Source organism: Leopardus geoffroyi, chromosome B2, assembly GCF_018350155.1.
Source record: "Leopardus geoffroyi isolate Oge1 chromosome B2, O.geoffroyi_Oge1_pat1.0, whole genome shotgun sequence".
Taxonomy (NCBI): domain Eukaryota; kingdom Metazoa; phylum Chordata; class Mammalia; order Carnivora; family Felidae; genus Leopardus; species Leopardus geoffroyi.
Window position 1 is genome coordinate 34,675,696 of NC_059332.1, and position 15,383 is coordinate 34,691,078.

The window sequence follows — 15,383 nt, forward strand, 5'->3', positions numbered from 1 at the left end:
CAGACGTAGGAGTCAAGTTTAAGACTCGGGGAAGCAGGTGGGGGAGAGGCCAGAGTTCACAAACAGATAATGATCTACCAGCTCCGTCGGGAGGCCCAGACCCGGGGGGAGGGTGGGGTGGGGGGTGGGGGTCGTGCCTCCTCTCTGGAGTTGGGGAGCTGACGGACCGGACGGGCTCCGGTCCTCCTCCAACAGCCCTTTCCAGCGGGCCCGGCCCTCGGCAACATCAGCTCCGCTCCGCATGGCTCACGGAGTGCGACCCTCCAAGGCCACTCCGCGGCCATGTGGCTGGGGCCGCAGGGCGCCCAAACCCGGCGCACGTTCAAGAGGTGAAACCAGAGGACAGGAGGTGCGGGAGGAAATCCAAAGAATGGGATGTCGGGGTACAAGACTCACTTCCTCTGGGCTTTGTCCTTCTTGGCCTTGGTCCTTTTCTTTCGGGCCTGGAGCGCAAGCACTGCAGGAGAGAGGGATGGATGAAGGGCGAATGTGGAGTAAAGGAGGCGACCAAGGTGAGGGTGGAGACCCAGCAGGGGCGCGAGGCCCGGGTGCGGGGCCTGGCTGAGGGGCGGCTCCGGGACGAGCGCCGCGGCTTCGGCGAGGCGGCCGGCCGAGCGGCGGGCGGCCGGCGGGGCGCAGAGCTGCGCCCGGGCGGGGTGCGCCGGCGGGGGCTCGGGTCGGGTCAGGGGGCCGGCGGGCGGGGGTCTGCCTCGCCGGCCGCGGGCCGGGCCCTGCAGCGGCCCCAAGGCGCGGGCCGGCCTGGCGGGGAACAAGGGGCGATGACTGCCGGTGCGGAAGGACGCCTGGGCTGAGGGGCGCGGACCCGCAGCCCAGAGGCGGGGGGTGAAGGGCGGCGCCACCTCAGTGGGGGGGCGCCGCACGCCCGGGGACCGGACTGCGGCGAATAGGCAAAGCTCCGACGCGGACCCGGGCCTCGCCCCGCCGGCCGTTGCCCCTCGTGGCGGAGGCCGCTCCACCGCTCACCTTTCCGCTCCATGGCGAGACCGGTAACCGCCAGGCGCCTGCGCACTCGAGTGGCGGCGACTCCCGCTCCCGCCGCGGCCCAAAACCAAGCCCGCGCACACCCCGCCCCCCAGTTCCCGCCCCGCCCCCGCCCCACGACGGCGCGCGCCTGCGCGTTGAGCGCGGAGCCTACCACCTGCTCTCGAGGAGGGGGGGGCGGTGGTAAAGAATCGGGGGCTGGAAGAAGGAAAGAACGCCGAGTGTGAATGCTACAGAGGTGTTCAAGAACCAGGCTTGGAAGCCTGGCGGGCTCAGGTTCGTTCCATTTGCGGGGAGGTTGCCCTTTAGCAGAGGAGAAGACCGTGGCCTTGAGGGTTCCCTGCGTGCTGCGTCAGTGCTCTGCAGCCTACTGGAGTCCGCCTCAGTTTCCTGGTCTGTAAAATGGATTTAATTAGGCGTGTCCTAGTTCCTTCCCTGAGCCCTTGTGAGGATCAATTGAGATACTATAGAAAGAAAATGGGGGGTCGGGGGGGAAAGATTACAAGTGAGAAATTAAAGAAAAGTGGGGCAACACAAAAGAAAGACTGGAAGGACGAAACCCGTGAGCCTATCGTCCCTTTAAAAGTGAAAACTTTAAAAGTGAATTTTCTTTAAAAAAATTTTTTTTTCAACGTTTATTTATTTTTTTTGGGACAGAGAGAGACAGAGCATGAACGGGGGAGGGGCAGAGATTGAGGGAGACACAGAATCGGAAACAGGCTCCAGGCTCTGAGCCATCAGCCCAGAGCCTGACGCGGGGCTCCAACTCCCGGACCGCGAGATAGTGACCTGGCTGAAGTCGGACGCTTAACCGACTGCGCCACCCAGGCGCCCCGTGAATTTTCTTTTAAAATTTGATATTTAAATGAAGCCTGTAAAGGAAGGAAGGGGGGAGAATAAAGACAATGTTTTCTCATCTTACCACTATCATCTTTTCAGTACGTGATAACTATAGTTGTCGTATAGGATGTTTTTATACTTTTCTAAGTGCATTATGTCTCATTTGATATTTATGACAACTTAAAAGCAAAATATTACCTCCACTATACAAAGAAACAAAAAGCTGGAGAGGATGCGTATTTATTAAATCTTGGTGCCTCGATGCAATGATTCAATCATCAAACCCTTTTTGTAAAGCAAGGTTAGCAAAAATTTTCTGTAAAGGACCATATAGGAAACATTAAGGCTTGTGGGCATAAGCTCTCTTTCTCAGCTACTCAATTCTGCCACTGGAGCTCAAAAGGAAAATGGAAAATAAGGGCTGTGTTCCAATAAAGCTTTACTTAACGGTTCCTGAAATTTGCATCTCATGTCATGAAATATACTTCTTCTGTTGATCTTTTTCCAACTATTTCAGTCATTCTTGGCTCAGGTCTTAGTTTGCCAACTTCTGTTGTGAAGTACTACAACTGGACAGGGCAGAAGCTCTGGAGACCATTGCCCTATGAGAAATTAGACTATAGTGGGGAAGACAGACAAGTAATTAATTGAGAAAAGAAGATGAAAATGGGATAGTGCTGCACAAGTGAAGCATGGGGGCTTGGGTGGGATTTTGCTGAGCAAAGTAAATAATTACATCCAGCCAGGGAGGAGGCAGCGCTTGGACTGGGTCTTGGGAAATGGGTAGGGTTTCCATAGGTGGAGAAGGAGATGTTAGGCATTCCTGAATGAGAAAATCAGTTGAGCAAAAAAGGACCGATTTGGAAATGGGTGGGGGCTGGGACTGGTAATGACTGAAGTGGATCAAGTGGGATGCAGGGCCAGAAATGCTGGTTTGCCAAATTTGAAATTTAGATCATTAATATCTGTTGCATGGAACCTGAATGATAGCATTTCTGGACATATTGCAAAAGAGGACAGCACCTGTTGGCCAAGGAAAACTTCTTCCCAATTTCCTCCCCACTCTGCTTAGGAACAGAAGGAGAGTTGGGTCAGACAGTGACACCCTGGAGCCTGTGGATTCTGCTAGGGCAGCAAAACCTCATGTGATTTAGAAAAGACGGGAGAGCTGTGGTAGCTGACGAAAAGTTCCAGAATCGGGAAAGTACCCTCCACCAGAGAGTTAGGTCTGTGAGGCTAGGGACCCTGTTTGGATTTTCCTTGATGTATCTCAGTGCCTAGAACAGTGTCCAGCCCTCAGTAGGTGCTCAGGTGTTTGTCTAAACAAAGAATAAATGATGTGCAGTTTATGAGAAAGTTCTGGACGAGCGAGAGAAAACACAGAGAAGGACAACATGAGGCTGTGCTAACACCCAAATGGGTTCCTGCAGATTCATCAAAAAGGGAGTAAGTTTAACTTGGCATGAGAGTGATCATTGCTTCTTTCTTTGCTCTAAGAGCTTACCAACTGTTTAATAATGCATTTGAGAATTTGTCCAGAGTCCATGTCAAGTTCACTGGATTGAGTATCCTGAATTGACCATTCCTTCCTTTTTTCATTTGGGCTCCCCATTCCCTCCGTCTCACCCCCACTTTCACAGGGCTTGTTCTATCCTGGACTTCACCCTTCCTCTTCAAGTGGTGGCCACTCTTGCATACATACTCCCACAACCGTTTTTCTCAAGTTCTTTTAAAAGTAGAATTATTCAGAGAACGTGAACTGTTCAGGAGTAGTGTCAGAATTTAATTTCTGAAATGATCCCATTCTCCATGAGCTAATTTCTTGACTGCCCTGGAGTCTTCCCTAACGCTTGCGCGTTTTGAAATTTGTTCACCCAAACTTTAGTTTAGGACACACTTTGGTTACCACAAACTCTTACACTTTGTCCAAAGTTTTGATCTGAATTAAATCCCAAGTATCATTTCTCTGTATGGCTTCCCCTTTGTCTTGTAAGATGAAATGGACAACAGAAGAAACTGAAAATACATCAGATGCTGGGAGCCTGGGTGGCTCAGTTGGTTGAGTGTCTGACTCTTGATTTTGACTCAGGTCATGATCCCAGGGTCATGGGATCGAGCCCCGGGTGGAGCCTGCTTGAGATTCTCTCTCCGTGTCCCTCTGTCTCTCTATCTCTCCCTCTGCCCCTCTCTGCTGCTCATGCTCTTTCTCTCTCTCTCAAATTAAAAAAAAAAAAATTAAATTAAAAAAGAATACATCACATGCTCTATTTTGGAGATTCCCAATAGATGTCTACATAATTGGAGAACCCCAATAGAATTTTACATAGTTTTGTAAAGTATATTGGGAAAACAGATTCTAGGCTTGAGTTTCAGGACACACAAGGCATGTTCAACACTTAGTTGAAGAGGACTGGATGAAAGGAATGAGGTGTGGATAGGGTTAAGGGAAACCGACCGAGGGATGGTGAGGCATCCAGGGAGTAGCAATAGTGGGAGTCTTTACCACCGCCAGGCCTGAAGGGACAGGGGGTGGAGGTGTTACCAGAGCCCAATAATAGCTTATTATTAGTCTGCTTAGGGTTGATATAACAAAGGACCACAAACTGGGTGGCTTAGTCCACAGAAAATTTATTGTCTCACAGTTCTGGAGGCTAGAAATCCAGGTATCAGGAGGGATGGTTCCTTCTGGGGACTGTGAGGGAAGGATCTGTCCTTTTTCCTTGGCTTGTAGATGACTGTGTCTCTGTATCTCTTTATATTTTCTTCTATGTGTGTCTCAATCTGTGTCCAAGTTTCCCCTTTTCATAAGAACATCAGTTGTACTGGACTAGGACTCATCCTAATGATCTCCTTTAACTTGATGACCTCTGTAAAGACCCTATCTCCAAATAAGGTCATTTTCTGAGGTACTGGGGGTTAAGACTCCAATATATCTTTTTTTTTTTTTTTTTTTTTGGGGCGGGGGGCACAATTCAACCCATATCAGAATTGTAGTGATAAGAAAGAAGTGCCTGACAGCAGCTGTGTCCCTTGATAAAAGGACAAAGCCATTACCCAGCAGGGATTTAAATACCCAGCTTCTTTCCTTCTCATCCTCTCAGGCTAGTGCCTCCCATTGACTGAACCCACTTCAAGTTAGAAGGCAAGGGTGCCTGGGTGATGCAGTCCATGCAAGCCGGCTGCCCAGGACACAGAGAGGGTGGAGACGGGTGGAGGGTTAATCTGGAGGGAAAACAGAATATCCAGCACAGCCTGTCTGGGCAGTCTATAGGATACACCCAAGGTGGCTAGCATTTTTTAAGCCAGTAAGTCAGCCTTTTGGGCTCCCTGGTCCCTGGAGAGGCTTGAGAACAGAAGCTGCTTGGAGATAGCCCCCTTTCCGACTTTGTTTGTTTTTTGTTTTTTGTTTTTTTCTATAAAAGCTTAAGCTTCACAAGGGAATTGTGTTGGAGTGAAGGGTTGGGGAGACTAGGGGGAGGAGATGAAAGAATAAAAGGCTTGGCTTGGTGAGATGGGAAACTATGTAAGTTCTCTGACGTCTTGGTGTCTCTGTCATTTTGGATGCTCTGCCCACCGCAGGAAAGTTAGAGGAAACAGGAGATTCTCTGGCAGTGAGGAGGTTACAGAGATCGGTGGTTCCAGAGGCAGCTAGAGCCCTTGCCATGCTCCCTGGAAGTGCTCCAGGGAGACAGCAAGGTGTTGCAAACTGACCTAAGATGATCATGTCCAACTCGGCCTTCTTTTTTTTGTTGGTTACAATAGCTGCCAGAGAAGTCGGAAGTGACAAGGGGTTGCCTGTTTCACATCCTTACTCCCAGAATATATAAAGAAAAAGTTGCAGTCTAAAATCTGCCACAAACCCCCCCCCCCCACACACACACACCATTTATTAAACACTCATTAGCAGGCAGGCACATTAGCTTCTTTGAGATCTCTCTGTCCTTTTGGATGCTCTGGCCACGGCATGAATCAAAGCTTTACTCGGTGGGGCAACAGTGTCACAGAGGGAGGACTCTGTCTCCCACATAGGAGGCATCAGAGAACCAGAGAGGGAGTCTGCTTTCAATTTCGTTATGCTGTTCCAATCCTGATCAACCCCAGAGGTGACATCAGAAGCAGGTTTCCTCTCACGAGGTGAGCTGATGTTAATTTGTGTAATGATTGTCATTTTAAAAAGCTGTCGTTGGCGGGATTCGTGGTAATCGATTACCCTGAACCCTTGGTCGAAGCCGTCTTCTGACTAGGATGTTCGCAAACCACCCCTGGCAGAGGAATTGCAGATTACAGTACAAGCTGCCCCTGGGGGTAACTATGAGTAGTGCCTACCAATGTCATTCTGTCTTTGCCAAAGGTTTTAATATGCCCCAAGTATTTTCTTTTGAAAGGGTGGGTTCATTTCTTTTTTTTTATTAAAAAAAATTTTTTTTTCAACATTTATTTATTTTTGGGACAGAGAGAGACAGAGCATGAACGGGGGAGGGGCAGAGAGAGAGAGGGAGACACAGAATCGGAAACAGGCTCCAGGCTCCGAGCCATCAGCCCAGAGCCCGACGCGGGGCTCGAACTCACAGACCGCGAGATCGTGACCTGGCTGAAGTCAGACGCTTAACCGACTGCGCCACCCAGGCGCCCCAGGTGGGTTCATTTCTTGAAAAATGCCAATTAAAGAAAAAGAAAGAAACATGGGAGTCCAACACCAGGGGAACGATTCAGAAAGTTTTACAGCACCTCCTCTCCAGGTGAGTTGCCAAAACAGGGATACATCGAATCCTCTCTATGGTTCTGTAGGTACCAGAAGCCCTCAGGAGGCTGCCGGCCAGGCAAAGATGCTCTGCTGTACTAAATACGTTCCAGGAGCCATGCAGGCTTGGACAATAAAAATAACGGACTGAAGATTGGAAGTATGTACCTTATTTTCTGAGCAGTGCCTAAACCTCCCAAGCTCTTATGTAACCCTAGGGAGAGGAAGCCCATAACGACAGGGATTTAATTTCTCCAGTCTGGCAATCTCAGGGGCAGAGCGAAGGCAGTGTAGGCAATACACAGCAATGGTTTACACCCTCGAATTCTGGAATCTACCCGCTGTGCCATGTTGAACCCATCTCGCTTTTCCTTCTCGCAGGTACTTTCCGCCATGCTCACCCTTCGTGACGAATTTATTGAGCTCCCGCCCGCAGGCCAGGGCCGTGAGAAGCAGAGAAGGAAAACACCAACTCCTTGCCCTATAGGACTTAATAGCTAACTCATACAATAATTACTGTTTACTAGGCACTGTCGTCGCTCAGCTGTCAAACAACACTACCAAATCGGTGCTATTATCAGCATCTCTGGCAGATGAAGAAACTGAGGCATAACCAAGGCCGCCCAGAGCGCCCAGGTGGCTCAGCCTTTAAGCATCTGACTTCTGCTCAGGTCACGAACTCACAGTTTGTGAGTTCACACTGAGTGAGTTTGAGCCCCGCATCAGGTGGAATACAAGGCCCACTTCAGGTGAGGCCCAGCTTTCCCTCCCTCTCTCTCTCTCTTTCTCCCTCCCTTTCTCTCTCTCTGTCCCTCACTCACTTGTGCCCTCTGAATAAATAAATAAATAGATAGATAGATAGATAGATAGATAACCAAGGCCACCCAAAGTAGTAAGAGGCAGGGTTTTGAATCTGGGCTGTCAGGTTCCTGAATCCACACTGTTGGCCACAAACCATATCACCCGTCTAGTTTAGTGAGGGATGGACAGGTAAGTAAATAATTCACACAGAGCACAATGGTCGAAGCACGAAGTGCCATGGCAGCACAAGAAGGAGACCCTGACAGCTCAGGATCTGAGGAGGGATGGGGAGAGAGGTATCTCCTGAATGAGCTGACACCTGGACAGCGCCGGAAAGCATGAATCGGTGCCAGCTGGGAACAGAAGAGAGGGGAGAGAACTCTGGCCACATAAGCACGGTATTGGGGAGTGGGGGCGGGGCCTAAACACCGTAGCGTCACTAGAGAATAAAATGCCAGGGGGGAGGTGGGACACAGTTTGCGCGACAAATGTTTGCTGAGCCTCTTATATGTGCAGGACTGTGCTTATTGCCGAGGGTATAGCAGGGACAGGGTGTCCAAGGAGCCTGAACTTGAGCTTTCGAACATTTTGCTCCCCTAACTTACTAAAATAACTCTAAAACTACCCCCATGCGAAACATTCAACACACTGGAAAAGGAAGGGAACTTCCTCAATCTGATAAAGGGCATCTCTGAAAACCCCCACAGCTAACATCGTATTTAATGGTGAGAGACTGAATGCCTTCCCTCTAAGGTCAGGAATAAGACAGGGATGTCCGCTCTTCCCAGTATTGAACTGGAGGTTCCAGCTAGAGTCACTAGGCAGGAAAATCAAATAAAAGCAAACAAATTGGAAAGGAAATTGACACTTTACAATAAGAGTGTTACAGGGGCACCTGGGTGGCTCAGTTGGTTGGGCGTCTGACTCTTGATTTTGGCTCGGGTCAAGATCTCATGGTAGTGGGATCGAGCCCCCGCCTCATCAGGCTCCGCGCTGAGTGTGGAGCTTGCTTGGGATTCTCTCCCTCTCACCGCGTGTGCTTTCTCAAAATAAATAAACATTTTTAAAAATAAAAGTGTTACGTCAGCTTTGAATGCCATCCAGCGGAGTTTAAATACTACAGCAGTTTGATGCCCACCATCATCCATTTATATGTAAATAAAGTAAAACGACTTTGTTAACTACAAGAAACGCTACATTATTCCCATTTCTCCTTGAATTTGCGTTTTTATTCCATTTTACTCTTGCAGAAGTTTATTCTCAAGTAGTATAATTTTATGCCTGAAAGTTCTTATTGATCATCCTATGATACTTCTTTACCACAGAAATGTGCATTTACACTGAAATTCAATTTTTAAAACCATTTCCTGTGATCGTAGTCTTCTAAAAACTTTCTACCTATTATTACAAGGATTCTTCTTGCAGGATTAATCAAAATAATGTACAGCATCATTTGTTGATAAATGAAGTCTTATTGCAAATACTACCTCAGTAGAAGGGAGGTGATTTTTCTCAATGGGTCCTGCGTCGTTCTGTTCCTTTTTTTTTTTTTGGTAATGGCCAAGACAATTGGCTTGTATAAAACAAGTAGATGGGAATAAAAAGAGTTTTGCCAACAGCAATGTAATTCTCGGAGTTCTTTTGCAACTCCTTCCAAAGAATTTGCCAAAAATCGTGCAGTAACCATCACCAAAGCTTGTTTTAATGACCCATCAACTGACAATTCCAGGAGGCGCTCATTGAATTTTATCAAAATCAAATAATTTGAAACTATGTGGCTTGCGGGCGCCTGGGTGGCTCAGTTGGTTAAGCGTCTGGCTTCAGCTCAGGTCGTGATCTCACAGCTCATGGGTTCAAGCTCCGCATTGCGCTCTGTGCTGACAGCTCAGAGCTGGCCTGGAGCCTGCTTGGGATTCTGTGTCTCCCTCTCTCTCTGCCCCTCCCCTGCTCACATTGTCTCTCTCTCAAAAATAAATAAGCATTAAAAAAAACTTTTTTAATTACCTGATTTGCATAAAGATGTGCTACCTGGTCATTAAAGTTGTTTACTTTCTCAATCCAGACACCAGCATTTCAATATATACATATGTGTGTGTGTGTGTTTAATATTTATTTTTGAGAGAGAGAGACAGAGCACAAGTGGGAGAGGGGCAGAGAGAGAGACACAACACACACAGAATCAGAAGCAGGGTCCAGGCTCTGAGATGTTAGCACAGAGCCCGACACAGGGCTCAAACTCATGGCCCATGAGATCATGACCTGAGCTGAAGTCAGAGAGTTAACCGACTGAGCCACCCAGGTGCCCCAGACACCAGTATTTCAATATGTCCCTTTGTTTGGACCCCTGAAAGGAAGTCAGTCTGTGGGACAAAGGTTGCAAGAACTGTGGGCTTGTGTTTTCCCACGAGAACTTACAACAAGTAGTTAAAGCCCTTCTTTTCTAAAAAAGAAAAATACTCCTGTCTGAATTAAGCCTTTTAATACACCTTTCTAAATCCTGAAAATGCCCTTTTCCCGCTGGCTCAGATTTAGCTCCAAAATGGCATTTGATTACATAAGCATTCAGCCCCTGTGAAACCACATTCAACATTTTTTTTTTTTGATACATTTGATCCATATTTGGCTTCTATAGAGGATAAAGAAGATAAGCTTAGAAAAAGAAGGTGGCTTAGTACTGCAGAAGGTTGACACCCCTCCTAATACACAAATACATCCATTGAAGCCACAGCACAGGCTAGTTGGTTATATTAAGTGGGACCAAAGTTAGCTGCTGGAATGCCTGAAATAAGTGGGGACGATTTTGCCATTTCACAAGCTAGTTGTGACACAGAAGAGGACACAACCACACTGTGTTTGCAGTCACGTAGACAGAAGCAACGTCAGGTATCTGGAGATAGCTATCCACAGATTGATTACATCCACTGCCTCCTGTCTAATTTCTTTCTTTTTTTTTTTTTTTAATTTTTTTTTAGTGTTTATTTATTTTTGAGACAGAGAGAGACAGAGCATGAACGGGGGAGGGTCACAGAGAGAAAGAGACACAGAATCTGAAACAGGCTCCAGGCTCTGAGCTGTCAGCACAGAGCCCGACGCAGGGCTCGAACCCACGGACCGTGAGATCATGACCTGAGCTGAAGTCGGACGCTTAACCGACTGAGCCACCCAGGCGCCCCTGTCTAATTTATTTCTGATTACAGGGAATCCCCGTTGCTGGAGAGTGTTACAAAGCAGAAGCCCTTTTTTAAAAAAAAAAATTATTTTCGAGACAGAGTACAAGCAGGGGAGGGGCAGGAGAGAGAGAGAGAGATAGAATCCAAAGCAGGCTCCAGGCTCTGAGCTATCAGCACACAGCCCAACACGGGGCTCGAACCCACAAACTGAGATCATGACCTGAGCTGAATTTGGACACTCAACCGACTGAGCCACCCAGGCACCCCGGAAACCCTTCCTGAAGGGAAAGCTGCATTTTTGCTCAGGGACTCTGGGCAAAAGGACTCCCTCTTCTCCGTGAGCTCCCATGGCTACAGCAGATCCCTTCATGCCAAATTGAACACTGGAACCCCAACTTTGATTTTGATGTTCACGCCCTGTGTCTATCTCACTCCTCCGCTGTTAACAGGACTTTGGGAACATGAAAAAGACCCCAGTTCTTACATGTATTTCGAGCCATTGCTTACGATATCACTAAATAGGACTTTGCCTTTTAGCCTGCAATATATCTGCCAGGTAGTAATGTGCAGATACACTACATGTGATGGAACTGATGGGCTCCCTTTATGGTCAATGTCACGGGATTATTATTATTATTTTTAAAGAGTATCATTATAAATGAAAGGTTGCGAATTCCTTGCTTAGAACAAGAACCAGTCAAGGCAAAGTAAACTCTCCTGTTCCCAAAGGGCATTAACTAGATCTGCTTTTACGTGCATCGGACACATGTCCATGTGAGGCAAGCACACATGTCTATGTTAGGCTTGGTCAGTACAGTGTACAAGCTTAGCGTTAGAACCTGTCAGATGTGATCTGCTGTTAGGTAAGCGCGGTGCCTATTGAGACAACAGAGGATAGGGCTACAGGTGTTCAGTAAGGCTACAGAAACATCTTGCCGATTTAACAGATTGGTATTTAATATCTGCGGTAACTGAGTGACGCGACTCTGGGGCACTTGCCGTAAAGAATTCTATTTCTGGGGCACCTGGGTGGCTCAGTTGGCTGAGTGGCCGACTTCGGCTCAGCTCATGATCTCGCGGTCCGTGAGTTCGAGCCCTGCGTCGGGCTCTGTGCTGGCAGCTGGGAGCCTGGAGCCTGCTGGCATTCTGAGTCTCCCTCTCTCTCTGCCCCTCCCCCACTTGCCCTCTATCTCTCTCTGTCTCTCAAAAATAAATAAATGTTAAAAAAAAATTAAAAAAAATAATTCTATTTCTTACTGAAGAGTGAATTATTTATATTGGGTGAGTGTTTCAACAGTATGACTAATTTTCTTTTTTAATGTTTATTGTTGAGAGGGACAGAGTGCGAGCCGGGGAAGGGCAGAGAGAGAGGGAGACACAGAATCCGAAGCAGGCTCCAGGCTCTGAGCTGTCAGCACAGAGCCCGATGCGGGGCTCAAACCCACAAACCGTGAGATCATGACCTGAGTTGAAGTTGGATGCTTAACCGACTGAGCCACCCAGGCACCCCGAGTATGACTAATTTTTAAGCTATTTTTTCAAAAAGAATTTCTCTATAATCTTCCAAAAGCAGTGGTGCTTGTAGTTACATAAAGTAGGCTTTGGAAGTCCAAAAAATAAAGACTGCTTTCCTTTTGGGAAAAAAAAAATGCAATTTTCTGGCCACAAGGGCATAGTACAGCTCACTTAAGTGTTGACATAGTTTATATTCAGTCTCCTTGTCTCTTCTGCAAAAGGTTAAGTGAACTGTTAAGTAAACTGGTTTTCTAAATAACACTCGTCAAAATTTCAGATTTATGAAGTTGGTAGTAGAGGTTTTTTTTTTTTAATGTTAATTTATTTTTTTAAGAGAGAGAGAGAGAGACAGAGTGCGAGCAGGGGAGGGGCAGAGAGAGAAGACGACACAGGATCTGAAGCAGGCTCCAGGCTCTAAGCTGTAGGCACAGAGCCCGACGCGGGGCTTATATTCACGACCGTGAGATCATCCCCTGAGCCAAGGTCTGACGCTCGACCGACTGAGCCCCCCAGGTGCCCCAAGTTGGTAGTAGAATTTTATTTAAAGCCCTCAGCTATTAATAGTTCAATGAGTGCCTTAACTTAAAACAGACGTTTCAGGCCGTCCAGCCACGGTCAACCCCACAGTGGCGTTCTTTGACATTGGCGGTGACAGCGAGCCGTGGGGCCGCATCTCTGTTGCAAAGATAGCAGAGAACTTTAGTGCTCCGAGCCCTGGGGAGCAAGGCTTTGATTATAAAGGCTCCTGCCTTCACAGGCTTATTCCAGGATTTATGTGCCAGGGTGGTGACTTCACGCGCTGTAATGGCACTGGCCGTGAGTCCACCTATGGGGAGAAATTTGATGATGAGAGTTTCACGCGTGAAGCACACGGGTCCTGGCATCTTGCCCATGGCAAGTACTGGACCCAAACAAACGCTTCCCAGTTCTTCATCTGCGTTGCCAACACTGAGCGATTGGGTGACGGGCTTGTGGCCTTGGACAAGGTGAGAGAGGGCAGGAGTATCCGGGAAGCCACGGAACGCTTCGGCTCCAGGCACGGCAAGGCCGGCGAGAAGATCGTCATTGCAAACTGTGGACAAATCTAATAAATTTGACTTGGGTTTTTGTCTTCGCTGTAAGACTATTCCTTCTGTAGCCGGGAGCTACCCCGTTGTCCCCATCTGCTCGAAATACCCTTTAATCTTTGTGTTCTCACTGCAGTTCTGTGGGACCCATATTTTCCTTACCCTCCTCTGAGGCTAGCTGGATTGCAGAGTTAAGTTTATGACTATGAAATAAACACCAAACAAGAACAACAACCCGCACTCCCTCCACCCCAAACTAAAAAACAGACATTTGGAACAGCTGTTGCAATGTAATCCTGTGTGTGACTTTTTAAACATTTTTTTTTTTTAAATGTGTGTTTATATTTGAGAGAGAGAGTGAGTGGAGGAGGGGCAGAGAGAGAAAGAATCTGAAGCAGGCTTCACGCTGCCAGTGCAAAGCCCGACATGGGGCTTGAACCCATGAACCGTGAGATCATGACCTGAGCCACAGTCGGATGCTCAACCGACTGAGCCACCCAGGAGCCCCCTGTGTGTGACTTTTAAGTTGACGTGTGTAAGTCTAATCATTGATCCCCACGCTGAGTTCCTAGTCCCATGATAGTTTTGTGAACCAAGAAGAAAGTGAGACTAGACGCTGCCCAGACAAATCAGATCATAGTAACTCCAGTGGCTGCTGATGTTGAAGTAATTGTCAAGCTGTAATTAATAATTCGGAGGGCGGTATTTCTCTTTTTGTTGTAAACCCTAATAGCCAAGTTGCTTAAGTACAATTTATCGAGTTTCAGGGCAGTTACTTTTTAATGGAGAATCTGGAACCTAAATTGCAGATTTATTTAAAAAAAAATTTTTTTTTAATGTTTATTTAGTTTTGAGACAGAGAGAGACAGAGCATGAACGGGGGAGGGTCAGAGAGAGAGGGAGACACAGAATGTGAAACAGGCTCCAGGCTCTGAGTAGTCAGCACAGAGCCCGACGCGGAGCTTGAACTCACGGACCGCGAGATCGTGACCTGAGCCGAAGTCAGACGCTTAACCGACTGAGCCACCCAGGCGTCCCCTAAATTGCAGATTTAAAAGGAACTGTTCAACCATTGTATCTGTAAATAAGTTTACTTTGCACCTTTTTGTCACTCAGAATAGTACGAGATACTACTTGAGTGAGCTATCGGGAAGTAATACCAAGTTTTAGCGTTTGCTTCGTAGTATTGAACTGAATTTACAGTTCTAGCCTAGACATTTTTCACTAAGGTGGTCGAATCCATTCTTGTGTCTTTTTGTTAATGTGCTCAGAACCACTGGCGAGTGTCCCTGAGTTTCCTGACCGGTGCTGCAGAATGTTAGTTTACATCCCTCTGGCTATGGGCAAGGCTACAAAAGAAAAACAGCTATAATTGTATATAACCCTAACCCTTTGACTGCTAAGGTATGTTTCTACTTCATGTGCCTTGTGATGGCTGCTTTTTTGAGAGCTAATAAAGTATTTTTGGGGTTCTTGTAAAAACCAGAAACAAACCAACCAGCCCAAATACCTTCCTGATGCTCCCAGCAGAGGGTGACATAGAGTCCTGCCCCCTCTTTGCCCTTAAAGCCCTGCAGCATTTTCAAACTAAGGATCAGTGTATTTAGCATTACAGTCCTTGGGTTATAGCTGTCTCCTCCTCCAGTCTATGATTTCCTCCAGATTCATTCTGTAAAAACCCAGACTAGCATAAGGCTCAGCACTTGGCAAGCACTCAAATGTTCCCTAAGTGAAAAAATCTGGAGATGAACTGCTGACATCACGGGTTGGCCCAGGACAACTTGCTCTGAGACTGGAGAGGCAGCCATGACCAAGGCTTCCTAAAAAAGAGGGTGAGAAGGCCACCTGGGTGGCTCAGTTGGTTAAGTGTCCGACTTCGGCTCAGGTCACGGTCTCATGGTTTGTGACATTGAGCCCTGCATCGGGCTCTGTGCTGACAGCACAGAATGGAGCCCGCTTGGGATTCTCTCTCTCCCTCTCTCTCTGCCCCTCCCCCCCTCTCAAAATAAACAAATAAACTTAAAAAAAAAATCACCTTGAGAACAAGAAATGCATGTTAGTATGGGTGATTTTTCTCCTAGATTTAATCAAAGAAGCACCCTAATTTGCTGAAGTTTTAAAAAGTTCTATAACTTTGGGAGGGGAGAATCCTTCCATTGCTCTGAGAAAGCCCGTGCTCTCTAGTAATGCAAAGGAAGTACCTCAGAATGTTAACAGAATTTATCTCCAGGGAATGGACGTACAAGG

At 47.4% G+C, this 15,383-nt stretch overlaps 1 protein-coding gene, 1 long non-coding RNA gene and 2 pseudogenes across 4 annotated transcripts in view; 3 read left to right on the plus strand and 1 right to left on the minus strand.

The window, feature by feature from the left end:
- Window positions 1-1,012, minus strand: part of SRPK1 (SRSF protein kinase 1) — an 83,765-nt gene extending 82,753 nt beyond the window's left edge. The window contains 2 exon segments of the mRNA XM_045500776.1: window positions 397-919; window positions 922-1,012. Coding sequence (XP_045356732.1) covers window positions 397-919; window positions 922-997 — 599 coding nt within the window. The 5' untranslated portion in view covers window positions 998-1,012.
- Window positions 164-8,568, plus strand: LOC123609626. Of its 3 annotated transcripts, none has more exons than XR_006717864.1 (3): window positions 164-329; window positions 6,631-6,743; window positions 6,965-8,568. It is a non-coding gene; the product is annotated as an uncharacterized LOC123609626 (long non-coding RNA). The 3 variants fall into 3 exon arrangements; XR_006717863.1 differs by lacking the exon at window positions 164-329 and adding an exon at window positions 410-512; XR_006717862.1 differs by lacking the exon at window positions 164-329 and adding an exon at window positions 5,326-5,976.
- A 372-nt stretch (window positions 8,569-8,940) lies between these two features.
- Window positions 8,941-11,019, plus strand: LOC123609889 (annotated as a pseudogene).
- Window positions 11,016-13,157, plus strand: LOC123609890 (annotated as a pseudogene).
- The last annotated feature ends 2,226 nt before the right edge of the window (window positions 13,158-15,383 follow it).